General features: G+C 48.0%; 2 protein-coding genes across 2 annotated transcripts in view; one reads left to right on the forward strand and one right to left on the reverse strand.

Annotated features, from left to right (window-relative positions):
• Positions 1–286: 286 nt before the first annotated feature.
• Positions 287–3,863, reverse strand: Rpl7 (ribosomal protein L7). Its single transcript, XM_006974712.4, has 7 exons — positions 3,711–3,863; positions 2,948–3,056; positions 2,381–2,547; positions 1,713–1,850; positions 1,504–1,613; positions 688–897; positions 287–351 (listed from the first exon to the last, which is right to left on the reverse strand). Exons 1-6 carry the CDS (start codon positions 3,758–3,760, stop codon positions 689–691), a joined length of 783 nt encoding a protein of 260 aa, XP_006974774.2. The 5' UTR covers positions 3,761–3,863; the 3' UTR covers positions 287–351; position 688.
• Positions 3,864–5,116: 1,253 nt separating this feature from the next.
• Positions 5,117–27,928, forward strand: part of Rdh10 (retinol dehydrogenase 10) — a 28,375-nt gene continuing 5,563 nt past the window's right edge. The window contains exons 1-2 of the mRNA XM_006974713.4: positions 5,117–5,700; positions 7,211–7,446. Coding sequence (XP_006974775.1) covers positions 5,412–5,700; positions 7,211–7,446 — 525 coding nt within the window. The 5' untranslated portion in view covers positions 5,117–5,411. The remainder of the gene's footprint in view (positions 5,701–7,210; positions 7,447–27,928) is intronic.

Genomic DNA, 27,928 nt, shown 5'->3' on the forward strand with positions numbered 1-27,928 from the left:
AAAAGCAGTGGTGGTTCTTCCCGAGTCGGGAGCCTCAGCACCCACATGCAGACAAAGCATCCGTACATAAAACTACAAATTGAAACAAGATGGGATACAAAAGGAAAAATGTATTCAGGTGTAGGTTGCCAGGAAAACCAAAGCTGGAGACATGCTTATCAAGTTTGACTCAGCATAACTTAAAAGTAAGAAACATAACACGACTGTTGATCTGACTGAGTTTTTCCTGTTCTAAGATTTACTACTAGTGGTAGGACAGAGGCGGGCCAACAAAGACTCCAACACATTTCAGTTTGCCAAGCTGTGACTGTTTATTAACTGACCAGATTACAAAAATACCATGGGCAACACCTGAAAGGGAAAAACACACACATTAGAGACTACCCTCCACGCTACAAGTCAACAGCAGTTGTAAAGGAGCATACTTCATTCAAGGCAGACAGCAGATTCCCTCATATTAAAACTCAACGACACACCCAGTCAACATTTCCCAGAAACCATTCAAGATTACAGGTTCCCCCTTAAAACCATTTCTCAGCCAGGCATGGTGGCACACGCCTTCAATCCCAACACTTGCAATGAAGAGAGCAGTCAGATCTCTGAGCTCTAGGCCAGCCTGGTCTATACACTAAGTTTCAGGACAGCCAGAAATATGTAGAGATCCTGTCTCAATACACCATCTCTCACCTTAGTTCATCCGTCTAATAAGCCTGTTTATCTGGTCCTCCCTGTTGCCAGCATCTCCACCTTCCACAAAATGAGTTGTCTTTTTCTTCATTCCACCTCGTGGAGAAGATAATTTGAAAGGCCACAGGAAGTTATTCGCTTCCTTGAAGCGTTTTCCAACTGTATAGATCTCATGAATCAGATCCTCCATGCAGATGATGCCGTACTTACCTGAAAAAAAAAAAAAATTGAGTCTAAGATCACCAAATGTTAAAAAGCACTCAACAAATACCATTATAGGCAGAATTAAATGATCAATCATATAAAGAAGGACAAGCCAGGCACGATGGGACACACCTTTAATCCTATCAGTTGGGAGGCAGAGGCAAGCAAATGAGTTCCAGGCCAGCCAGAGACACAGGGAGATGGAGACCTTGTCTCAAAAGTAAAGATGTGAAGCCTCCTTCCATTTCGTTTTCTTAAAACCATGAAGGATTTGGGGGACCATGCAAAGATTAGTCATAGAGGCCAGGCATGGGAAATGCTCAGGAGATAAAAGAGCTTTCTGCACAAGAGTAGTGACTGGAGTTCACAAACAATGAAGCACCCCCCAAAACAAGAGGGGCCCAGCGGCCTGCCTGTACATGCAGAGACAGGGGATTGTCTAGGTCAGAATGCAACTCTAGTCTCAGTAAGACCCAGCCCCATCATGTAATGTAGTGACATCAACTCTAGGCCTCCACCCACATGTATACAAATAAAAGTAAAAATACAAGTGTGGCCAGAAAATATGGCCTTGGTCTAGCATCAACCCCTACCCCCAAAAGCACAACCTACCAAGAGATCGAGCAATCAAGGAGTTATCTGTCAAGGCAATTCTCTTCTTATGGATTTTGCCATAGCCGCGTTTGTAGATGAGCTCATTCACTGACTTCAGGTTGGGATACCTGAAATAGGAAAATCAGGAAGTGATCAGTAAGGATACAGCCATCGAAGTATCTAAATTCATCTAGTCATATAACTAACCTACTCAACAGAAAACTCACCCCCAGGCAATGTAGGGTTCCACAATCCTCAGCATGTTGATTGAAGCCTTGTTGAGCTTAACAAAGGTCCCGTTGAAGATCTGACGAAGACGGAGAAGCTGCAATACCTTGCGGACCTTTGGGCTTACACCATTGATACTGTCACAGAAAGAGACCAAAAATGTTCACCCAGCTTTTACCGTATTTCAAATAAGAACAGGAAACTAAACAACAGACTGTACGCAAGTCCCAATAAACAGACTTACCAACTTGCCTCCTCTAGCTTTGAATTCCTATCTTTGTTTTTTTTAAAACATTTATTTATTATGTATACAGAAGAGGGCACCAGATCTCACTACAGATAGTTGTGAGCCACCATGTGGGTGCTGGGAATTGAACCCGGATCCTCTGGAAGAGCAGCTGGTACTCTTAACCTGAGCCGTCTCTCCAGCCCTGAATTCCTTTCTCTGTCACACAACCATCTGTGCTGCAGTACTACAGTGTGTCGTCAACTCAGACCCCCGCGGGACACCCACTCCTACCGTGCCATCACAGTGGACAGCTTAGGTACAGGTCTTACAAACCAACCCTCAACAAATCCCTGGTCCCCCTTTCCAGCTACATCCACAACACTGTCTGTCGACGCCTCCGCACCAGTGCTCCCAGATCGTGATTCCAAGTGCACTCACCCTCGGATTCTGATGACAAACGCCAACTTGGGTTCTGCAGGCACGTAGAAGTTCCCGGCTTTCCTTGCCATCCTAGCCATCCGAATCTCGGTGCGGTACATCTGCCTGTACTCCTTGTGATAGTGCTTTGCCTTCTCATAGATGAGCTTCCTCCTGGCCTTCCGCAGCTGAAAGCCAATCAACACGTTTATTCACAATTTAGCTCCCAAGCACAAAGAGCTAGAAAACTGTCTCGACACAGTGTGCACTGGACTTTTTTTTTTTTTTTCAGGGTTTCTCTTGTGTAGCTTTGCGCCTTTCCTGGAACTCACTTGGTAGCCCAGGCTGGCCTCGAACTCACAGAGATCCGCCTGCCTCTGCCTCCCGAGTGCTGGGATTAAAGGCATGTGTCACCACCGCCCGGCGCACTGGACTTCTTAAAAGACAGATATTCCAGAACGACCCACCGGCCATATGACCACGGTAAAGCCCCTTAGCGAGCGTTTGTTACGACAAGGAAGCAGATAAACCTTACTAACATCTCACTCTCCATTCTCAGTCGCCACCAGGTGCCCAAAGTTTACTTACTGTCTTCAGGGCAAACTTCTTCCGAAGGCGCTTCACCTTCAACTCTGCGAAGTTCCTTCGCTTCTTCTTGAGGGTTTCCGGCACAGCAGGAACCTTCTTCTTCTTCTCCCTGTCATTAGCAAACTACATCGTTAGTTAAGTCCAAAGCCTCCTGGTGCTGCACTAAACTCGCCAGGTCCTCGGCACTGCCATGCTGGCGTTAGGACAGCCACTCACTCTAACACTGGCGTCTCCGCCGCTGTCCTACACGTCCTGCTTTAACACACGCCTTACTTAAAGGCAGGCACAGGGCGTTAGGACGTATGCCCACCCCGGCCATCAGTCCTGGACACTGGACAGTCACAAAAGTCGGCCAACCACACTGCAGAAATCGCTCCCCACGCTTTCAGGGCCAGGGCTCCAGGGCTCCAGAAAGCTTCCCTGGTTCAAGTCTCCAGTCCCACATGGGGAAGGTACGGACCGTAGGCAGACGCCTAAGTCAGTTCTGGCCACAGAGGCACCTAACTCCGGGTCCCTGGAAATGCTGCGCACCGGGAGACGGACCTCCGCCCCAGGGCCGGGCTCCGCACGCGTTCTGCCCGGTTCGCTCCGGGGCTCCCGAGGCCTCGGCCCCCACTACCCCGTCCTGCTGTCCCGCAGCGTCACAAACACCCGGACAAGTAGGCAGCGGTGCGGGCGACAGTCAGAGACTGGAGGAGGGGGACGAAAGGGCCCCGCTGCCGGGGATGGAGGGGGATTCGGGAGAAGCGCAGAATCTACTTACGGTACAGCCTCCATGGTTCCAGTCGGAAAAAAGAGAGGAAGCCGGCGCATGCGCGCTGTCCCCTTAAAGGACCGCGAGCGCGAAGCCCCAGGACTTATAGCTGTCCTAGGATAAGCCAGAAAAGAATCTAGAATTGGGAGCGCACTTTGCAGGCGCAACATTAACAACAGTCTGACTTAGCCACTGCCAATTAACTTCAGGGTAAACCTCACGGGGAAACAAAAGCACTGAAAACATTTTTTTTTTCTTTTTTTAATGAGCACGACGCTGACACCTTGTCAGCTCGGGGCTTAACTCCCCCAGGTTGCGTTGACCAAGTTAAGCTCAGGCTCCGCGGACTCGTCGGACCCAAGAGCCACGTTCATGGATGTGAACTACAAGTCCCAGCATGCATCACTCCCCAGCCCCCCGGGCTGGAGGGCGATGTTGACCCGGCCTCTGGGCAGCCTTGGCGGCGTTGATTCCCGTTAGGCTCTCTGAAGTCGAGGGGGTCCCCGTCCCCAGAGGCTCGCTGGGCTACGAAGTCACCGCCGGCCACCTCCGCGGGCTCCCTGCCGCCCGTGGCCGCGCAGCCCGGCAGCCCCCACCTCGGCCGGCCGCGCTGCCGAGGTCCTCGTTCCGCCCGCCAGTGGGGCTGTCCTCCGCTGCGCCTGATCGCAGGCCGCGGAGTCCACAGTCCCCCGGCGGGCGGAAAGTGGCGAGAGCGGCGAGAGCGACGACCGGACGGTCCGAGGAGGATGGGGTTTGCGCTGGCGACCGCGGGACCCGGCAGGAGCCGGCCGCGGCGACCCACGGCAGGGGGCGTGAGCCGCCAGGAGAGAGAGACGCGACGAGGGCGGGGAGGCTTCGGCCACGGTCGTGGGAGAGGGGCTCGCCCGGCCCGGTGTGGGGCGGCCAGCGGGCGGAGGGCGGGAGGCGGGGGAGCGGGGCCGGGGGGCGGGGTGCGCCCGGGGACTGGGAGGGCCGAGCGGAGGGAGGGCCGATGCCACTGCAGCGGCCGGCGCGTCCCGGCGCTGGGTTATATAGCGCCGTGTGTGCAGCGCTCTCAGAGCCGGCTGGGAGCGCTCCGACTCGCGGGCGTAGCTGCGCTGCGGAGCCCGGTGCCCGAGTGACAGCGGCGCGAGTGCAGGGCAGGGGCCCCGAGCCGCGCTGGCAGCTCGAGCGGTTGGCAGCCCCTCGCGTGCGCCGCCCCACGAGTCGCCCCTTTCCCGGCGCTGCCCGCCCCGCAGCACCCTCCCGCAACTTGAGTCAAGTTGACAACTCCCGCGACCCGAGCCACCCGCACGGCGCACCGCTGCCGTCCTCGGAGCAGAGGGAGCCGCTGCAGCGGCGCAGGGGACGATCGGGCGGCGGCGGCGGCGCCTTGGCCATGAGGGCAGCGCGCGTCGCCTAACTCGTGGCTGTCACCGCCGCTGCTGCAGCGGGACCGGACGGCCGGGCGGTACGGGGCAAGCAAGCGGCCGCCAGCAGGAGGCGCCGAGCCGGGCGGCAGGCACAGCCCGTGGCCACCGCCGAGCCCGGGCGGGACTGGCCCCGCGCGCACTTCAGCCCCGCGGCAGTTCGGGGGCGGACTCGGGGTGCAGCCTTCGCGTCCCGATCGCGGTGACAAGCGCTCCCGGGGCCAGGGGCTGGGTTGTCTGGCTGGGGGAGAGTGAGGAGGAGGTCACGGCGCTGGGCTCGTGCGGGACCCGGGGCGTCGCGATGAACATCGTGGTGGAGTTCTTCGTGGTCACTTTCAAAGTGCTGTGGGCGTTCGTGCTGGCCGCGGCGCGCTGGCTCGTGCGGCCCAAGGAGAAGAGCGTGGCCGGCCAGGTGTGCCTCATCACCGGCGCGGGCAGCGGCCTGGGCCGCCTCTTTGCTCTGGAGTTTGCCCGGCGCCGGGCGCTGCTGGTTCTCTGGGACATCAACACGCAGAGCAACGAGGAGACCGCGGGCATGGTTCGTCACATCTACCGGGACCTGGAGGCGGCGGACGCCGCGGCTCTGCAAGGTAAAGTGCCCGTGCATTGTTGGGTCAAACCTCCCCGCACCCGGGAGGGTCTCCACACACCCCTGTCATGGGCAGCCCGGCTCTCCAGGAAAAGAACACCCCGCTGGTCTTCGGGAAGGCGAGTGGAATTTGCCCCCTTGATGAGAGAGCACGGTTTTCCGTGTTATCGGACTGGAAGTGCGTTAACCCCAGTCCTGTAGGAGAGCCTGTTTCTTAGGCACCACGCTGGGGGTTCCTAAACTCTGCTAGTAGTGGAAGGCAGCGGGGACCTTGCTACCACCACTGGTTCAGATCCGAAGGCAATCTCTCAGTCTGACTTGCATGTGGCATGATGGGAAGCTAAAATGTCTTTGGGAAGTTGTTCCCACGATGGACTGAAGCAGTTATCTGTTTCTGTGAGGTCTGAGCAGCTTAGGCTGGAGCTCTTCGGATGGTTTCACTATAACTTTAACTCTGGGAAATTATTACATTGTTTCCCCATCCTTAAGTAAATGCTTTAGTTACCAACCTAAACTGAGAGCGAGTCCCTTCCTCCTGAGAAAGGGCTTCTGTGATTTCTGATCTTTTGTCAACTTCTCTTGTGGTTTTGGGGTACCCCAATCTGCATCTAATGTGCTTAACGACGAGTTAGCATCTGAAAAAAAAAAATGTAAGCCTAAGTGGAGATCATGATCAGTTCTAGATACCGGTCTAGGAAATTTGATGGCGACTGGATTGCCTTGGGCTCTACTGTCCGGCATGCCTGTCATTTGATACCAAACTTACCAGAACCTGTGTTTTTATGTGAGGTTCAAAATGTTACATTTTCAAAGCTTGCGTGAAGAGACAACAAGTTTGAGCATTTGTGCTCCCTGCCCAAACCTAGGAGAAAGCAATATTCATTTTTAGGAAAGGGATTTTGATTTTTATATTGTTTGAACTCCAATGTGGTAAACTTGCATATTAACTTCTAAACTCCACCTGTGAGATTAATTCTTAGGGGAATCAGTTTCCAGACAAACCAGTGACCTCTATTCTTTCATTAGAAACTTCCCATTCATTTCTTGGCTTTGAGTGAGCTCAGATTGTTGCTTACAGTTTGGATTTGTGAGCCTTGGAGTGACTTTCAGTTTTGAGGGCAGAGCTCTCTAGCCACTGGCTTCCTCCCCACCCCCATCTGAAAACAGGAATGTGTAATGTGTGTTATTCTCTGGGCTGAGATCAGTTCTTTGCAGGTGTCTAGCTCCAGCAAGTTGATCCCATGTGGTCTACTTGTATTGGACTTGCCACAATTACATGACTTTCCCCTAAGCAAGGTTGTCCAGTAAATTGCTGTAATTCCCAAAGACTTTCAGGGGAGGAAGGCAGCTGTAAGCTGAGTTATTGGCAAGCGTTACAGTGTTAGAAACTTGAAGCTCACTGTAGTGTTTGGGCTTTGTATGGCTTTTGTCCTACTGCTTGCCATGTGGCTCACTTTCTGTACCCCTTCTCTCTTCCATTCTCCCCTCATCTGGACTTCGGCGGCGGACAGCTGGCAATGGTGAGGAGGAAATCCTGCCCCCATGTAACTTGCAGGTTTTTACCTACACGTGTGACGTGGGAAAAAGGGAGAATGTCTACCTGACAGCCGAAAGGGTCCGTAAGGAGGTCGGTGAGGTCTCGGTCCTGGTCAATAATGCCGGTGTGGTTTCTGGACATCACCTTCTGGAATGTCCGGATGAGCTCATTGAGAGAACCATGATGGTCAACTGCCACGCACACTTCTGGGTAAATATCAATGTCTTTGTTTTTATCCCTGGGTCCTCAGTGAGAAGGCGGGGAAAGAAAGAGTCGGGTGCCGCCGTGAAAGCCACTGCACCCTCCACTTCTCACGGGTGTCTGTGGTTAGTGGAAACTGCTCCCCTTCGGTATTCCTCAAGAAGGTAGAAGAACTTGACTGGTAAACTAGTTTGAAAGATTGCTGTAAAAATAACAAGAGGGAGGATAAGCCCTGGCTTTGTTTATTTAGCTTCTGTTGAGTTTATAAAACCCTGGTTCTTATGAATTCGTAAAGTCGGGCTAGGCTTCCAAACTACTGCTCAGCCACATTTTAGAAAGTGCCAGAAATTCTGAGATCAGCATCTGTGGTTCACTGGGAGTGGCCAGGCCATCCTAGCAGCTACTTAACATCCACTAGCCACGCACATTGTTCAGATGGTGGACATCTCAGGACCGTGTCCGCTTCTCCGGTGCCTCAAGATGAGGAGTCACCTTGAAAGGACCACGGAGAGGGGAAGGGGATTTATGAGGCGTGGTGAGCCAGGGATTCAAAGTATCCTGCAGCATCCGGAGAGAGCGAGCGGTCTTCTGTTCCCAACTTGTTAGCTGAATTGTCAATACAGGTAGAGGCGACACTTTCTCCTCTAATTCTGTGCATGCTGTGTTGATCCGTTTTATAGTTTTTTCTTTGTATTTTCCTTATGTAGACAGAAATGATCCAGTGAAGAGAGGTGAGGAGAATTCGAGGGAGCTCAGTGGTAGAATGCTGACGGAGCTTGTGCAGGGCTGTGGGTTATACCCTGCACTAAGGGAGAAGGAGGAAAGGGTAAGGAGGTAGGATTCTACCCCCCCTTCCCCCCAGGCAGAGATGTCTTCTGATAGAACTCAACAAAGAGTCGGTTCTCCTAAATAGGTCACATTAAACCTCGTTAATTTTTTAGCAACTGCTTACAAACTTAATCTGGCTTCCGAAGTGTTCAGGTATTGCTTGTCCAGTATCAAGGCTCTTCTCTGGTCCCGGATGAAGCTTATCCTAAGGTTTTATTTGGAAACGTGAGCTTTATATAATTTATTTCCAAGCTTCTGGAAATGAAGATATGAATAAGCTGAGCTCACTCGTTGCGGCATTTTAAATGAGTGAGGAGATCACCGTGTCGTGTTTGGGGGATTGAGCACACACATGTACATGTACATAGGTGTGCAAAACAGTGGGCGTGCAAAACAGACAAGACTTTGCTGCTGCAAGAGCAGGCATCAAGTGTCCCAGCACTGACGTGGGTGAGTATAGGCCAACTGAGTGGACTTGGCAGGTTAATTTGTCAAGAATCCTGTGTGTTTATAATTCTGAGTGAAAAAAACTCCCCAGGCCAGGCATAGCAGCACACACCTTTAACCTCAGCACCCGGGAGACAGAGGTAGATGGATCTCTATGAGTTCAAGGTTAGCCTGGTCTAATAACATAGTGAGTTTCAGGCCATCCAGGGCTACATAGCAAGACCCTGACTCCAAAACAAACAAACTAAAATAGGGTCAGCATTTGATTAGAAAACAAATTGCCGGAAGAGTATAGTGTCCATATTTGAAACCTCTACGGTTGAACTGCCACAGAGATTCCAGTTGATTTCAGTTACCTTGTCCACCTTGAAAACATGCACATCCATTGGAAGATTAATATTAACCAGACACTGATTTTTCCCCTCAATAACCTTTGAGGTGATGCAAGATTTCCTAACTATAAACTTTAACCTTCACCAAGTCCCTCAAGTTTCACCTTCTTGACTATTCTCTGCATAATCATTTTGCTAACTTACAAAATTGTAAATATATCCAGGTTTTTAAAGAAACCGCACAGCCTTCAGTGAAGTATGTACCACAGAACAGCAGCATACCTTCTTCAGATGTGAGATAAGTGTTGATTTCATGTTAAGAAAGACAGTCCCCGGCCTCCTGTGAAAGGGTGCAGACCGATCTAGTGCAGCCTCTGGCCTCTCTCTAACCTAAGGAAGAAATCACACCACCTCTTCCCCTAGACCCAAATTCATGTGCCAGGGGTGAGCGCCACCTTCCTACCCTCCTCGCTGAGCTTTGGGAAGTTGCTTAACCACACAGTTTAGGGAGTTCTTGGAAGCCTGGTTGGTAATGACATCACTTTGTATTAAACTCTGGGAGGCTCCTGAATTCTCCAGCTGTTTTTCCTCTAAGCATCGAAACTGAAGAATTTATTTTCAATATTGAGTCAGAAAATTCATTTTAGTGTTGGAATTTCTGACTTCTTGCCAAGACTTCACAAACCTTTGGAGAAGCTGCGAGTTAGCAACTGAAACATAAAAGAAGGCTGCTGTTAACCTTTCCCATGCTTGCTGTGGGGTTGAAATAGTATTGCTGAGCGCCACCGCAACTCAGCTTCCCCTCTGGTTTTCTTAGTCGAAAACGTTAGTGGTGGCTTTTCCAAGCTGTATTGCCTTGGCCTTTACCATTCTTGTTCCAGAAGAAAATAACCAGTGTGTCTTTTGACTATGCCTGGGCAGGGAAAAGAAGTTGCCCCATCCAGTTAAAATCGTAGATCCACTGAGCGAAGAGTACATTCATCTGTTTGGACAGATCATCTCGAGCCAGACTCTTAAGTAGCCGTCAGTGTCTGTTTTCATAGACTAACAAGTTGTGTGTTGACCCTGACTCAGAGTTCAGGTCTTGTTTGTGTGGGCTGAACTAGCCTAACATGGGACTTGCACCTTGGCAGTGCCCTGCAAGCTCCAGCCACTGCTCTTACTGGCCAGCGCTCCCCCGTCCTGCACGCCTCCTCCTCCTAAGGTCTATTTCAGGATGGTGGTGTGCGCTTCCCTCCCACCCCCGCCGTCACCGGTACCTGGGATTTGGAGCTGTAAGGAGCGGTAGCATTGCCTCTTCAGCACCCTGTGTTCTGGGCCCTGCACATGCTGGATGAGGGCTTTACCCCGAGCTACACCCCCCAGCCTCATCCTTTTTTTTCCAGTGAAGCTGCAGTTAAATGAATTATGTAAAACTTTTTTGTTGTTTTTATTTCCTTTCTGCTAACTTTTTGTGGCATACATTGTCATTTTGTCCTTTGGTGCATAGTAAGTGTTTTTTGAAATAACTTTGTCTACATTGTGCCGTACATAACAAAGTTGATGACAGATTGTCTGATGGCAGTTTGTTATACCTGACACCCCCCCCCCACACACACACACACCTGGAACTGTATTCTAACTTAGTTAATAAATATTTGATCATATGTAGCGGGCTTCTGCTTAAATATTTAGAGGGTAACCTATTCAGAGAGCCCTCACATGGGCCCACGCTGTGGGTTCTGAAAGGGGAAACATCATTCTGGACCAACTCAAGCTATGGACTTCAAATCAGAGCTGCCTTCCATTCATTGTCTGTATCTCCTTTTGTTTCCTACCCTCATTTTTCATTCCCCTGCCCCACCTCTGTACTCTTTTTTCCTTAGTGTGCTAAGCCTAGTCCTGGGTGGGTGTAAGGCTCAGGCTTTTAAGAAGACAGCTGTTCGTGTCCCAGTGTGAATCAAACACACATTGAATCCACGGCGGCCATCATTCATTGTCCTGTGACTCAGGCCTCAGGAAGAGAGCCCGCATTGCCGTCGCTTCCTGCCTGCTGAGCCGCGCACACTCCTGCAGGCTGAGTCCCGTACACCGCACACTCCCGCAGGCTGAGCCGTGCACACTCCAGCAGCTCACACTCCTGCAGGCTGAGCCGTGCACACTCCCGCAGACAGGAAGGCTTTTCCATTAGCTCTCACGTTTGGCACAGGCCTCTGTCAGCCATGACACCAGCCTTCAGAGTGGCTCTGTCCCTAGCAGATCTTCCAGGGGCCTTCTCGTGGTCTCCAGGCAGGAAATGAATGAGGTGGGGGTAGGCTTTAGTCAGCCTTGTCTGCTTGCAATAAGACCACCGAGAACAAGTGCATGCTGGCATCGAAGTCCTCCACACAAATGCTGTCTCAGTGAGAGCAAGAACTTGAAAACACGCTCCTAGCCGGGCGGTGGTGGCGCACGCCTTTAATCCCAGCACTCGGGAGGCAGAGCCAGGCGGATCTCTGTGAGTTCGAGGCCAGCCTGGGCTACCAAGTGAGCTCCAGGAAAGGCGCAAAGCTACGCAGAGAAACCCTGTCTCGAAAAAAACCAAAAAAAAAAAAAAAAAAAAAAAGAAAACACGCTCCATTCCACCAAGTGACGTGCTAGCCTGGCCTCCCCACACAGTGGCTGCAGTCTCACATTTCCCCCAAAATAATTAACTCAGCTTCACTTACTGTTTTTTTCTAGAGAGGAGTAGAGTCTTAGTTTTTTTCTGAGCCAGAGTTTATCTGTAGGTCCTTTTTAACCGAGGAGCTCTGTTTGGCCTTTATCAAAATGGCAAACTGATCTCCTGATTACCCAAAAGAGGAAAGCAGAGGTATTCAACCCCAGGCCTTTTCTGTGCACAAGAAATTCTCCATGGTGAAGGACTAAATCTGTCAGATCGCTAGTCAGTAATTTACTTCTATTGATATGGTAGTCAGACAGGATAATTGGTAGTTAATTAATAGACCACTTAACTTAAAAGGTTTCACAGGTTTAAAATACTAATTACTGAATTCAGCATTTATCTATATCCAAACGTCTAGAGTGTATTTAGTTAAAATCCATCCAAGAAAAGTAAAAGCCCACCAGCTAGATCAGAGTAAGGCGGCACTTAGCGACATTAGTGTGCTACCGCTGTACCTAATGTCTCCAGCATGGTCTCTGGTAATTAATGCTGGAGTTCTTACGGGATTTACTGCCTTTTAATCTTCTATGCTGTATCCCTGTATTCCCTGACTGGAGAAATCTAGTTTGGCTTAAGCTCTCTTAGGCTTAGAATTTAAAAGTTGTTGTTGTTTTCTAAAGTACTCATAAAATTATTTGTCTAATGCTTTCTCCTTTATACTATAATACTATAAAACTAAATCTTTTATAGAATATCACTTTCCTGTTGTAGAGTAAATGCTGAAAATGTGGAGTTTGTAACCTACTAATAAGTATGCCAGAACTGACTTCTGTTCCCCAGTTCGTGTCCTGTTCGTAACTGTGAGAGCACAAGAAATCAAGACAGTGTCTGAGCTGAGGTCCAAGTCGGCATACCTTGTCAGGTCCTTGGGGTAGTTGGAAACTGACGTAACATCTCTTTAGATGGGCAACTGCCTGGAGGCATGTTGCGACTGTACTTTGTACACAGAAAGAGATCACATTTGTGTTGAATTTTGAATTTCTATGTTTGATGTATGCTGGGCCCAAATCTGTTGCTCCTAAAAGTTAGATTTTACAACATGATAAAATGTACTTTTCGTTACTGGTGTAAGCAGGGAACAAGATGTTGTCTCGTATCAAAAGCTCCACCCCATCTTTAATACAGTGTGATCTGGGCCTGGTTATCAGACTTATTTGGGAAACACTGCTGGGTGGCCAGTTCCTTCACTTCTCGGCTGTCTGGACAATGAATTAGCAGTGCTCCCTCATTGCCTGATACCAAGGGAAGCCTGTGTTCTCGCAGAATCTGGCCTTGATCACCTCCTTGACATGCGCAGGTGTAGGCACCTGCTCCCCTTCCTCCACCTCTTAGCTCTCTCTCCACCCTTAAAATACTGGCTCCTTCGTGTTATGTGCTCACACCAGTTCTCACTGTGTGTCTATCTAACTGGGTGATCGGTCTCAGTTGCCTAACTGATTTCTTGGCCGTTAGCAAGCTCATGCTACTCTCTTGGCTGGCCCCGTTCCTGTGAGGACACTAAGCTAACCCCCTCTTTACTCCTTTCTCCTGGCTAAGTCACCAAGCTTGACAGCACCTGTCTAGCCTGTGCTCATCCATGGGCCACCAAGTCCTCGTTGGACAAATCTCTACTTCATCCTCATGCCCCCCGTCACCTCTCACCTGGACTCTGAGGAGCCTCCAGACTTCTTCCCTGTGTCGATTTGCTGCCCAACCCAGGTTATCTAAACAGTGTTGAGTTTGAAATATGCCACTGAAAGCCTTGTGTGACCCTCTTGCTTACAGTGGGAAGTCGAAGGCCATTAGCATGGTGTCTTGAACGGTCCAAAACTGCTTGTCATCTATCTTCCCGGTTCAGCACCTGTCCTGTCCCCTGGCACTTTCTCTCTCAGCCTCAGCTGGACCAGATGCCTCGCTGTCCTGACAGCCCTGGGTCGCTTCACTGAAGCACTTCTGCCACTTGAGAAGAATTGGTTTTATCAGGAGACAACAAAAGTCAATCATGTTTTCCAAAAAAAACGTCAAATATGGTGGCTTAGGCCTGTGATCCCAAATTTTAGGAGGCCGAGGCAGGAGTGTCGTGAATTAGATGCAGTCTGGGCTGCAGAGTGACTCCATGTCTCGGAGAGACAGACAGATGCACGTCAGTCATACTTGTGAAAGAGAAGCGACGCCGAGTCGTGTCTTTATCTAAAGATGGAGGCCCAGATAGACAGTCCCCAAATTCTTGGTTCAGGGAATGGCCCCTGTTGTTTGATCCCACGTGACTTGTGCGGTTTATCTCCATTCCTTGAAGCAAAGTTGGTATTTATTCTCTGCCTGGGAGTTTCTCTGCCCAGGGCTTTATTCATCATCTGCCCAAGTAGAAATTAATCTAGAAGACGTATCAGAGTGGGACACTCTAACCCATGCTGATGCTCACAGTGAGTGGCTTTTTCAGAAAGGCTGAATGGAGAGTGCCCTTGGCACAGTCTTTAGCCATTCACAGGACTGGTTCCTGGGGAGGGGGAGGAGCCACAAACGCCACAGTTAAACATACAGCCGCCCACAGTCTCTGGCTTATTCTTTCCCCTTAAATTTGTTTGTGGTCCAGTTGTTTGTGAGCCATTCAAGATCTTTGCAAATTCCAGTGGGTTGATTCTGTGACCTTAGTGAATTAATTTTCCGACAGTCAGAAAATTACCGGAAGCACTTTAATCATCTTACTTGAGAATTAGAAGAGTTTTACATAGGAGTCCCTTTTATTTAAAGCTTTTCTTGGGATAAGGGATATAAATAATAGCAGAGTCACCTAAACTCCTGCCTCAGTTCTTTCAGAAACTGAAAGGAAGCCTCTTGAGTGGAGGCAAATGGCCGGCTTGCCTTTCCTCAGATCCTGCTTGTGGGGGAATCTGCAGAGGCCATGCTTCGTTTATTTACTTGTTTTTGTTCTGTTCAGCGATAAGCAGGAGGCAGGTGACTGTGGTACACATGGCCGCTGGCCTTGAGAAAGTCCGTTTCACTGGAAGTCCAGGAACAAGAACACCCCTTGATCAGAAACACTAACCATATGATAAGGTCAGAATAGAAGCACAATATGGACATAAAATTACCTTTGGGCTAAATATATATGAGAAACATAAATAAAATGTGTGTTTAGACTTGAGATCCACCCCCAGGACATCACATTTAGCATATGCAAATACGGGAAAAATCTAAACCCTTCTGGCTCCAGGCATTTTGGATTAGGGAAACAACCTGTACCAAGATGTTTTTGGGCCCCCAAACTGTACTTTGCTGAAGTTCCACTAGGGGGTGTCATGGCAGGGCAGATTTATATCTTATTTCCTACAAACAAAACATAACTAGTTTTTCCCTAGGAGAAAGGACCCTTTGTTGTTACTCTTTAGAGTATGGCAAAAGAGAGAGAGAGAGAGAGTGTGTGTGTCTTAACCGTCACTGGGAATAGGATCTACCGCCTGCCTCACTTGAATGAGTTAAATCCAGTGTTTGAGCCTATAATTCCCAAACTCGGTCTAAAATGTGTTAATCTTGTTTGGATTAACTAGTGATTCCTTATCTCAGAGGGTAACGCAGCATGTTAACTATTCAGAGAGCCTTGCCTTCTGACTTCTTGTCTGCCATCCCAGAAGCTCCTTTCAGACTGAGTCCGTCCCCTGCCCTTCCCCCCAACGTCCCCCAAGCATGATTAGCAAATAACTCAAGGAACGGGAGCTTGGACTTTTTTCTCTGAACATGTAAAGTAGGAAGGTAGCATCAGAAAATGCCCCTGTATTGTGACTTAACCCTGGCTGGCAGAGCATGGCCTCAAGATTTAGTCACACTTCCCGTGGCATACCTGGCCGACCAGTTTCAGTCACCTGGATCTCCGGGTTTGTGCAGGCTTCCACATCCCCACTGTCAAGAAGGATTTCACCCACAGGAATGCACTTCCTAAGTGTGGACTGTTCATGAATTCCTTTTTTCATTTTCATTGTATTTATCAATTCTCTTAAAACTCAAGTGCACACCTGTCAGGGCCCATTTTCCTAAATGCTTGGAACATAAAATTAAGTGAACAGGGAGAAAAGGAATCTCCTTTGGAAATCACCGAAGTGTCAACATATGCTGCTAGAATGTTTAACAAGTGAGGGCCATTACTGAGGAATCCTGAGTGCTGCCACACCAGCCCTTACAATGACAAGATACTTAGAACAGACTCACATTTGAAAACCAAACGTTCCTTGGTCTGTGAAGCTTTCCAAGCTCACGCAGATGCTTTTGCTGCTTGCACAAAATACGGATTTGTTGCTTTTCCTTCAAATACCTTAGTGCTGGAGGTTTTGAATATTAACGAGGTTTGGTTTCTTAGTGTTATTCTAAGCAATGAGGCTCAAAATAGCACTTCCCAAATCAGTGTAACTGGGAAAATATTTGTAAGTGTAAGTTACGTAAACACATGGGTATTTTGAGGACAAGTGAAACTTAAAATTCAAAGCCTCAATTTTCCCACCTGCAAATTGTAATTAGCATACTGCCCCCTACTGATTTCTCAAGGGTTTTTAAATGGGACGCTTCTAAGGTCTCTTGGGAAAGGAACATAAAGGGTAATTGGTGTGATCAGTTCTTTTAAATACTTCTGCACAGACTTGTAGTAAGGTATTTTTAACCTGTATTCAAGTATTTTGGTTCACATCTAAAACAGTTGCTTTCAGCTCGCAATCCAAAAGGACTGAAGAAAAGAATTAGAAGAGAGGTGTTACTGTGAAGTGTTTCTTCTGTTTCCCAGCATCCTCTGGGATTCTGGAAGAAAGGGGCCAGGCGTGTGAAACAACTGTTCAGCAGTGTGAGCCACAGGCTTCCTCTGGTGCTGACATCCGGGGTTTTAACCCAGAGTATGGCCTGGTGCTGTGCGGAGGGCAGGAAGGCCTGGCAGCTATACATAGTAAGAACCAGGAGCTGCAGGAGCCTGAAGAAAGAAGTGACCCAGCCGAAAATAGACACCACTCAACCCACACAGCCTGCAAATAGACCCTTAACAAGCCTGCGTCCATTCTCTGTCCTTTCTCTATGGCATTTGAATGCACTGGCAGAGTCTTCATCAACACGGAGCAGCTTTCATTTGAGCAAGCTTGAAGCAAGCCTGAGTCAAGTAGGGCCATTATCCTTTCAGTGGTGGGCAGAACAGCAGTCTCAAGGTCTCCTACCAGGAAGGCAGGCAGGCAAGCAGGCGCTAGGACCCAGACCCTCTGCTGAAAGCTCCAAGTTAGAACGCGTAAAGTACTTACTAAATGTTCAAAGCTCTTGTACAGTAGATTTTCCTGTGACTCACTTACAGTTTTTGCCCTCTGGTATAATGTAAGAATCTTCAAATGTGATTTTTTATTAGCATGGTAAGTTTAGCAATAACTTATTAACCCTAGCTAATATCCCCAGAAAGTTTGCTCTATAAATTAGACATGCATGTAAAATTCTAGATTGAAGAATCAATGTCACACTAGAATTGTATTACCAAAGTCCGGCTCCAGGCTTTTCTGTGTCCTTTCTGTGATTTCCCATGTCTCTATTGGAGGCGGCCAAGATCTTGGAGAGTCATGTGGTGGCATCCTTGCTCACCCAGCTTCCTTCCTGGTTTATGACAGCATTGCTAACTGGGCCTGAAAGGATGGCTCATGAGAAGGCCTCTTCTACATGGACAGATGAGCAAGGCCCTGTAAGTGCATGGTGCAAGATTCAGTCACAGTGGGTTGATTTTGTTTGCTTAGCTCCTGGAAAATGCAAAAACCTTTATTCTGTTACATAAGCATCTTACGAGATCAGAATTCACATCGCTCTGTAAGGCTTCTCGTTAAAAACCTTAATCGTGGATTTTCAAAATCCTGGAGTTTCCACCAGCTGACTGTTGCCGAGGCACCTGACTTGTACAGAGGTAATCTCTTCCTAGGTGGGTTTCTCACAGGCCCATCAGAGCATGGAAGCTGGGCTTGACTTGCTCCAAAGAAAGCTAGGGAGTGGGAGGGCCACTGTCTCAATGGCCCCACCTTCAGAGCATCTGTGGATTTGGAACTCTGTTGGATCTTTGAGACCTTGTTCTAATGGAAATAAAGGCATGCTAGTGCAGAAAAAGATCCAAGGCACAGAGACATACTGTGGACCCCTCCGTCATCTCTCCATACAAGGCACTGGGGCCCTTTAAATGGTGGCCCAGTGCTGGACAGAGCAGGTGCCCTGCCTTGCTGGTTAACTAGAAGGAGATCCAGAGCAGTGGCCGCATGGGAGTCCAAAGGGCGGGCAGGGCAGTCCCAGCCTCCCCTCTGAGAATCTGCGTCTGACTAGGCAGTTGCTACTGTCTGAAGAGGACCGGCTCTTCATTCTAATCTCCCAGCTTTCTCAGCCCCCTCCTTCCTTTTTTCTTAAGCTAACCAGCCTGTTAAACCAGGCAAATGGCCTGTGGAACACTGTGGATGGAGCCCACTCTCATCAAGATTTCTTTCTTTAAACAGAAAAGACTCTGTGTGTGTCTCAGTCTCTGTCTTTGTGTGTGTGTTCATGTGTATGAGTGAGTGCAGATGCACAAACTCCACAACACACCTGTGTCCCCATGGAGGTCAGAGGACAGCCTTGAGTCTCTGTCCTCACTCCCACCCTGCCCGAGACAGGCTCTCTTGTTCGTCATTGGGTATGCCATGGTGAGTAGCTGAGCTTCTGAGGGTGCTCCATCTTGCCATAGGAGCTCGGGAATTACAGACACACACTGCTGTGCTCAGTTTCACTTAGAGTCTGACGATTCACACTAGGGTCGTCCCACTTACACAGCAAACAGTTTCTCTACTGAAACTACCCACCCGAGTCATTTATTACCTATTTTCCAGGCAAAGTCTTGCTATATGGCCTAAGTTGGCCTGGAATTCAGTGTATTCCAGCCTCAGCCTTTCAGTGCTAGGCTTCCAGAAAAATACCACCACACCCAGCTAGGTTTATTTATTTATTTTTTTTTTAATTTAGGTTCAGATCTAGGGTAAGAAAGGGCAAGTCTAGGGTTGTCCTTGTTCCCTTGTCTCTCCAAGTCGATGTTGCCCTCTGCTGTAAGCTGAGTGGCAGCAAATGAAGAGCTGTGTTCTTCCTGCTTAGAACTGAAACAGCTCTGGCCATGGTTTGCTGGCTGCGGGGCAGGGCTGTCACCCCTGCTGCTCTGCTTGAGCCCCAGCTCCCAGCCCAGGGCCCTGGCACTTTGTGAATATTCAGGATTGAGGGGGTGGGGTGGGGTGGGATGGCAGGTGTCACAAACACTTGCTGTGCTCAAAAAGGACATTTTCTCATTCAGAGTCCACAATTGAATAATAGCATTTGGGGTAGGTTAGCTGGAGCTGACTAATGTGATTCCTGCAACCTTCTTGTTACCTTGTAGTGTTGTTCTTGTTGAGGGATGCAGCTCAGTAGTAAAACACTTAGTGTGTACACATAGTGTGCATGGTATGGAACTCCAGCATATCTCACACACACACACACACACACACACCCTTTAATATTGTTCAATTCCCAGATGTAGCCTCAACATTATTGCCCTTCCCAAAGAGATTTCTTAGTTGTAAAGTAGTAGTGTAAAGCTATAGAAACTAAACGTGATGGGATATTGAGCACAAAACTTTGTAGGTTTTTTTCAGCATAGAATGTATTCCTAACCTTAAGAGATAATCATTCTGGTTGTATATAGAACTTGTTTTACTGACGGCCATGTTCCTTAGAGAATGGCTTTTAAGAGGCAGCTTTGCCTTCATGGGGCATGGGCAACCTTTGGAGACATTTTTTTCCTGTCAGCTTGGTGGACTTGGCATCAGGTGAAGAGGAGAGGCATGCTGCATCAGCATCCTGAGGTGCCTCCGGGACACCAGACTTCCCGGTGGCCCTGAGTCTGTGATGTTCTGCTCTACCACCAGATCCCATGTTGCCACTTACCACAGGCACCTGGGGAATATCCCGAGCCTGCTTTGCCCCTTGGGAATTCTGGGATAGCTGGTGGTATGTGGCTGGACATCAAGAGAAGAACTTCCCAGATAGTTCTGGTGTATGGCAGGATTTGAGAAGCACTGTTTTATAGAAAAAGGTGGTTTCTGTAATTCCAAAAGTTCCTTAAGAGTCGCAAGTGTTCTATCTTTGTGGTTTTAGCCGCACCTAACTCAGCAGAGGTAGCATACATTTTCAGGAGTTAACCCCTTGATTACACTTACCCCGTGTTGAATAAAGAAGTCTTTTTAAAGTCTTGTTGTAAGCACATTAGAAAGCAGAGAGGAATTTGAAGTATTTATACTTGTGAATTACAAGGGCTGATGGTCATGGGGCCTTTGGAACAGGGCAGAGACATCCTGCTGTAAGCAGCAGCTAAGCTGGCGTGGGTGTGCTTGTGCCTTCGGGATGGGGTTCCTGGTCACTAGTGCACACCCACAGTGTCTGCCCTTCCGAGGCTCTGTCTTCATTATGGTTTCCGGGAAGGGACACAAGGATGAGACATGGGGTTCGGCAACAGCCTGCCACTCATCGGGTGATAGGGCTGAAATTTTCTGAGCTATTTTCATTATTCCATACGAGTTATTAAATAGGTGAGGGGCCTGAACTTGAGTGCTCTGGACCTCTGCTTTGATCATCTAGGGAGCAGCAGGGAGCAGAGGAGAAACAGCATTTCAAAACCCATGGTCATTGTTTCTCTTAACACATGGAACTGCCCCAGACTCAAGTAAAACAGAAAAAAATAACAAGTGTTTCTCACAGACAGTTGGTCGTTTTCTAATAGATAAAAGGTATGGATGCACGTTAAACTATGTGAAAAGGTGCAGCTACAACAACAAATAAATATTTAATGAGTCCATGTTTTACTGATCACCAGATGCTGGCAGCTGCAGTAATAGAGCTGATTCCCTATTGAGTCATTTACGAGAAGCTTAGGGAAGGAATGGTGCAGTGTGAGGACCTGTGTTGAGTGCCCAGTGCTAAGGGATGAATGCGAATTGTAACTAAAGCATAAATCCTGGAGGTCTCCATTTGTATCACAAATGAGTTCTGTCAAGCCACGGAGAGGAAGGTTAAGTAACTGGCAGTCAGGACTTGTGGCTTCTGGGTTCCGAAGACCGGTGCACTCTCCCAGCAGATGGTCTTGTCACCTCCCTCCTGATCTCTCTGTACAGCAGGCCCTGCAGTCTAAGGGGATGTTGGAATCAGCTCCTGCCCCAGGCTACATTCATCCTGTCTTTAACAGTGGGAAGACAAGTTAATGAAGCATTTATTTTTGCTGAATAACTAATGTGTCATCATCTAGGTGTTCATTTGAAAAGCTGAGCTTTTATTAGCTTCTTGGTTGCAGGGCAACTGTAGGAGTCTTCTTGTGCATGTGTGTCAAGTATTAACTGCTGATGCTGTTCAGATTTAAACCATTCCCTACAGCTTCACAGCCACAGGTGGCTTAAAGGCCAGGAAGTGCAACTCCAATACAAATGTGACTCTGGTGACATTCTTCAACCCCCCCCCCCCCCCCCCCCCCGCATTTAAAACAAATGTTGTGTCTCAATGTAATGGAAATTAAGTGGTGTTAAGGCTAAGAGGATAGGAGTCCCAGGCTCCAGTGCCTTGGGGCTCTGTTGCACAAGTATTCAGAGACCTTTCTGCTTCTGCAAATGTCCCAACTGGGACAAGGAGCACAGGCTCTCGGGCAGCTCCGTGAACAGCAGGATCTGTCAGCTGCATTGAGAGAATTCGTCAGTACATTCCTAGCACATATACCTTATCTCTCAGCTAAAAGTATGTCTGTACTAAACGTTGCCTTAACCAAGTAGCACTTGTCTATGGCCAAAGTGATACCTTCAGATCTGTAAAATTCAAAGGATTTAGCCATTTATTCCTTACATAGAGTAACGTGTCAGCGTGTGTACTCTTTGAGCATATTAGTGATTGATCCTATTAATCTTCCTAAACAATTAGCTCTGTTTGTAGTGCCTTAAAAAGTTTTCTCCAGGGGCTGGGGAGACGGCTCAGTTGGTAAAGTGCTTTGAAGGACCCAGCACTGGGAAGATGAGACAGGTAGATCCCTGAAGCTCACTGGCTGACCAGTGTAGCCTTATCCTTGATCCCAGGTCCTGGTGAGGGGCCTTATCCAAAGTGGGGGGGGGGGGGGAGATAGATGGCTCCTAAGGAATGACTACTATCTCTGGCAGGCATGCACAGAGAGAGAGAGAGAGAGAGAGAGAGAGAGAGAGAGAGAGAGAGAGAGAGAGAGAGAGAGAGAGAGAGAGGAGAGATATGCACCCACACAGATACACATATCCAAAAAGTTTTCACTGTTGAATCAGTTTCCAGGAGCAGTGACAGGCCTCACAGAGGAGTGCCACCAGGTTCCATGATGGTCTTGTAAATAAGCAGAATGTTGTTTTGTGAGCCTGATAAAGACTCTGGTAGCAACACAGGTAGACTGAGCAAAATACAAGGAAAGATACTATTAAAGAATGTTATTGCCACTGTGGGGACATAACATTCCCATGTGTGAAATATTTGCTCAATGGATTCTCGGTGGTATTCCTCCCCCTTCCTCCTCTTCCTCCTCCTCCTGCTCCTCCTGCTCCTCTTCCTCCTTCTCCTCCTGCTCCTCCTCTTCCTCTTTATTTTTTCCTTCCCTAACTTGTATATCATGCTGTCATTTGGAGATATGAAAACCCTTAACTGTGTATGTCAGAGCTGTTAATCCATTTCCCACTGTAATATAATTCATGATCCCCTTTGGCAATGAGTCTCTACTCATCATTGAATATTCAACTGAGAGACAATACTCTGAAATATTTTTTTAAGATAGCTTTTCTGAAATTGCTCATAGAATGGTCTGGCAAATATATAAAAATGTAGTGTGAAACCTTTTTTTTTCTGTTGAGAGTAATTAATTTTCCCCTTAGTGTCTGAACCTGAAATAGTTCAGACACGTTCAGCATGTCTCCCCTGCACCTCCACGGTGCCTCTCCACATCTCAGAAGTTAGACTTTCCCGGGTCCCCCACTCTCCACGTCCTTTTGTTGATCCTAATTGGTTCTGACACTGCAGCTGCAGGCTCCATGCTGCCCGGTCTGTCACTAAGGGCACCCAGAGCACTCTGGACAGCGGGCTGTTGGGAGGTAATTTGGTGTAAACGTAGCTTTCAAAGACTCCTCAAGCTGCGGCATGCAGTGTCCTCTGCAGCCTCTTGCTTCTCTGTTAGGAAGGCCCTGCTCAGAGTGTAAATGGGACCCCGCAGTCCCTTCCAGAGTGCCCAGAGCTTGAAGCGGGCCCCCGAGGGACTGTGCGGATAGTAATATGGAATGCCACTTTCTCGTTCTTCTCCTTTCTAATCTCACCACTACCCCTTAGCTGCCCTCAGATTGAGGTGTTGGAGACTTGGAATAAAATTAATCGCAGATTATTGAAGCCCTATCCTCACACTTTACAGCCTGGGTCAATTATTGAAGCGTTTTTTACAAATGGCAGGGAGGGCACAGACACTAAACAGGCCTAGGTCCTTTCCAAATGTAAAGGCACTGACCCCCCTTGTTTCAAATCAGAGTTATTGGCACTGTGACCAACTGTGGCTTTTCAGGTGAAACAGGAGGTTTCTTCCTCTTTCTTAGACATGTGGACAAGATAAAGCAGAGTACAGTTGTCTGAATTTAAGTCAGGACCTAGGAAACCTTACCAGCCACTGTGGGCATCAGCTACGAGCCCAAGCAGCTCCCTGGCCTGAAGAGCCCGTCTAGAGTCTGGTCTCTCCAGCTGACTTAACACAGGCTTGGTGGTCAGTGCACTTCCCCAGGCACCCCTTTCAGATGGCACCTGCAGCACATGCTGGAGTTCCGACCTGAAGTCACTTAGGTGTGAGGCTCAGATTTGCCCTGTATGTTCTTCTAATGACTCTTTGAGACAGAGGTGACGATCGTGAACCTTAGCTTGAACTGACTGGTGTCATGGCAACTAGCACTTCACCTCTTGCTGGTCTCCACCTCACACATGCTGCAATATTTGTGCACATTAATAATTCATTGCCAAGTGCCAGGTTTCTTTGTGCTGTCAAGCCGTGTCAAGGACGGAACACTCTGCTTTCTCAGATGCCATCGAGCCGACTGTTGAGGGCAAGAAGAGTCAGAAAGGAAAACTAGTCGGCTTGCTCTAGAAAATTCCTGAAAATGCCATGTTTCCTAGTCACCCATTTGCAGTATTTTTCTTACAAAGTAAGAGGCAAAGTTCATTTAATAGCATACCTAATACCTCAGGTGAGTGTGCGTGTGGCAAGCTGTAGTTGCCCATATTCATTCAGGCAACAGGACAATAAATAATAGCCTCAGTGTGCGGTCTCATGTACTTGACTTCAGCGGGGCCAGGGCCACAGCTTCAGGGCACTGGAGAGATCCTGATGTGGGCACCAGTTACCTCAGACTTGTCACTGCTTAGCAAAGGGTAAGGCAGGAAACCTGCAGGCTGACTGTGGCCTCAGGTGGCTTTACCTCTTAGTGTCAACAGCAAATTATAATGGGTATCATCAGAAGTGTAGTGCCTTGTAGCTTCACCTCCAGTTGGACACTTTCTAAATAAAAATATGGGCCTTTGTCTTAAAATGTCAAATACACAAAGGCACATTCCATTCCCTTCATACAGAGGTTTGTGCCTCTGTATGGGCAAAGAAGTCATGTGCTTCAAATTGAATATTGACCACTGTTACTTTAAAAACTAAGACTAAAAAGAGGCTCCTAACTGAACAAAAGACCCCTCCCTATATCATATTACTAGCCACTCATTCTCTCCAGCAGTGTTGGTAGTGCACACATAAAGACTAATTATATCGCCATGTTTGGATTGTTTTATTTCTGCCCCCTGTCTTAAACACAAAGTAGCTTCGCTTTCCAGATGACATTGCTGGTGGGTGAGATGGTCCAAGGACACCAGAGCAAAATTAGATCCAAGTCACATTGTTTTGACACTGTGTACCAACTGTCTTCTGTGAAAGGTAGACTCAAACTGACTTAGACTTGATGCACAGGTGAGTATAGAATTCTGCTCAAAGACAGGAATGCAGGAATGGGACACCAGCTCTTGTCTTACTAATTACTGCTTGGCCAGATCATTACATGGTACCTGCAGATAGTGGATGTGGAGGGAATACCTGTCAAGTGGCTACGTTGATACCACCAGACTCCTTCCTGGAGGGAGGAGGGGACCTTAATCAGTTTCAGGACTCTGCAACAAATTGCAGTTGAAATATTTGGGAACTTGTCACCTGCCTTTGTTCTGTGCTGGGGATCTGGGTTAGTCACTTAACACCTGTAGACAGGATCATGGCTCAGAAAGCCTGGCCCTCATCAGGATCTCACCTACGCTGGTGTATGGGTTTTCAGTCAGCAGTTGCCGAACGCAGTCACCTAAGCAAGAAGACCAAGATCTTACTGGCATTTTAGACTGTGCAGTTTCTTAGCATATAATGTCAAGTCCTTGTACTTACCGACATTAAGAACTTTTAAAACAAAAAAGTTAAAAGGCACTAAATTTATCCCTGTCTTTCAACACTAGGCAAACTTAATATAGACGATCCCTCCAACTCAGAATGGTTTGACTTGGGCTCCTTTGACTTTGTGATGATTTGAAATGGTAATATGCTCAGAAGGAATTGTGCCTTGAATTTTTATCTTTCCCCGGGCTAGCATTAGATGCTGCAGTCAGTCTGTGCTTGTGCTCAGCTATAGACTTACACAAGTGGTCTGAGCACACTTAGAGTGGGTCAGGATAAGCTAGAGTGTTCAGTAGATTTGGTATAGTAAATGCCCTTTCAGCTTACAGTGACTTTATAGGTTGGCTCCTAAGTCCCTAGGAAGGACCTCAGATGAGCATTAAGAATACATTCTCCTGGAGCTGGGGCAATGCTTGATTGATAAGGTGCTTGCTGTACAAGCGTAAGAACTTGACTTGGATCCCCAGCACCCACAAAGAGTCCAAGTATGGCGGTGTGAATCCAAGCCTGCTACGGCTTGCGGGGGACACAGATGATCACCACTCAGCCCGTCTAGCCAATCGGTGAGCTTCTGACAGTGAGAGACCCTGACTCAAAATCCAAGGTGGAAAAGCAACAGAGGAAGTCACCTGATGTTGCCCTCTGGACTCTGCATGCACCCGTGTGCACCTTAGCCCCCTTTTACATGCACACATATGTACGTTCACACAAGTTTTCTGGCCTCTGCATGCACCCGTGTGCACCTTAACCCCACACGTGCATACAGAAAACAGTTACACATACACAGTTTTTAAATGAGCAAAGCTAAAATATAAGCTTTAGGCCTTTAGCTAATCTTTTTTTTTTTTTTTTCCGAGACAGGGTTTCTCTGTGTAGCTTTGTGCCTTTCCTGGAACTCGCTTTGGAGACCAGGCTGGCCTCGAACTCACAGAGATTCACCTGCCTCTGCCTCCCTAGTGCTGGGATTAAAGGCGTGCGCCACCACCGCCTGGCCCTTTAGCTAATCTTAACTAGACATTTAGAAGATGTAGATACTCTTAAGACTTCATACTTAAGGTTATATTTTCTACTTTAGTTTGGAGTGTATATGCTCCTCTGCAAATTACATTTCAGTTCTGTGCTATAACAACCACATGTAAGTTATAGAGCCTGAAGCCGAGCCTTTAAATGGCCTGGAGCACCAGCTGTTTTGTGGTATCAGGTTGACCAAGGTGATTATTAGTAAATGTTTGCCCTGCTCCTGTTTACTGCTCCAAAGAAACACAGTAGAGCGGAAACACTGGTGTTCCTGACAGCAACAGTGTGCTGGCCCCGTGTGGTGTGGGAGGGTTCTGCCCCAGTGTTGGAAGACTGATGGATCTGTGTCTCTGAGCTTGGCTGGGACAGCCAGACAAGTATAAAACAAGCAGACTGAAAACACTGTAAAATATATAATAATCTCGTAGGGTGAATGATATGCATTATACAACTCTAAGAAATGTAGATAAAGTCAAGTTGGTCTAGAATAATATTAAATAGCATGACCTGGGGCTGTATTTTGAGTGGCATGCGTGCTATATAATGCTTTGGGTTCAATCTCTGATATCATATACACGAAGACCAAAATACCTTAAAGAATTATAGGGATTTTAAAAATTAGTGAAGATATTATTGGAGATTTTAGTGATAAGGAGCATTTGAAAACCATCTAAAAACTAGGTAAATAAGTAATTAATATTACACTTTGGTTTATATAGGACAGGAATGAGGGCAGATAAAAGTGAGCTTGGTGTGGGTTTCAAAGGAACCCAAACAAACGGGATGTGGTTTGGGGGATGGGGTGCTATGTGACGATCCAGGAGACAGTCTGGGCAAGGCCCTGAGACACTTGATGAAGATTCATCTGGCAACTCTTCGATGAATTGGAGCGTGGAAAGCTTCCAAATGAATGGACTCCTGTTCTTGATCTTGTCCACAGGAGTTATCCAAACACTAGAAATGCATGCTCAGAGCCTGATACCTTAGCACGAGAGTGTCTGAAATGGAACGCAGCTCCTCTCCAAGGAGGCTGTGCAGTGTTTTGTCTTTTAAGTTCATAAATCATGGGGACCAGTGCTGGCGGTAGACCATAACTCAACCGTGGACAGATTGCTCTTCGCTGCTTTCTTTTAAGAAGCGGGTTATAAAACTGTTGGGAGCCTGATGGGATGGTTTATAGATCATCTTAAGTAATTCGAAGGATCTTTTGTTTAAACACAGCCTGTGTCCTGGAGACAGGAGGCAGTAGTTTAGTACGAAGCGCATGCCCCTCTGACTTTGCCACCTTGTGGGCCTGCTCTATCATCTGCTACCCTGAGTGGGTGGACGTCTACCTTTGTGGGAGAGACGCTGCAGGTGCCCCACAGGGGACTGTGATCCTTCAGTGCTGCAGGTTCCCATCAGTGCAGCATTCACATCATGACACTATTTTTCACTAAAATGGGTCTGTACTTTACCAATGCTCATGTTCTAAAATACCTCACCTCCTGCTAATCTACTTTGACTGTAAACCTTGGGTACTGTCACAGAGTGCCAGGATGGCTCTTCATTCATGGGTCTGTCACCTTGGAAACACTGTCACAAGGAAACCAACAGTATGGGGCACCTGCTTGTGGGTAGGCAGGCAGTTGCTCATAGACCAGAACACAGCTGAACCAGGGCATGAGCATGAGAAGGCCTCTGACCCAGGAGTGGTTCAGATTAGCAGATCGCTATCACTTG

This window comes from Peromyscus maniculatus, chromosome 2 (genome assembly GCF_049852395.1).
Source record: "Peromyscus maniculatus bairdii isolate BWxNUB_F1_BW_parent chromosome 2, HU_Pman_BW_mat_3.1, whole genome shotgun sequence".
In the NCBI taxonomy this organism is placed as follows: Eukaryota; Metazoa; Chordata; class Mammalia; order Rodentia; family Cricetidae; genus Peromyscus; species Peromyscus maniculatus.

What these genes read in the sequence shown, in the direction of transcription:
- Rpl7 (XM_006974712.4), bottom strand. Translation starts at nt 3,760, where the DNA reads ATGCGCCGGCTTCCTCTCTTTTTTCCGACTGGAACCATGGAGGCTGTA. An exon ending in TTTGTCATCAGAATCCGAGG is followed by an intron (nt 1,851 to 2,380) that starts GTGAGTGCACTT and finishes TTTCTGTGACAG; the next exon opens with TATCAATGGTGTAAGCCCAA. An exon ending in GAACCCTACATTGCCTGGGG is followed by an intron (nt 1,614 to 1,712) that starts GTGAGTTTTCTG and finishes TTCCTATTTCAG; the next exon opens with GTATCCCAACCTGAAGTCAG.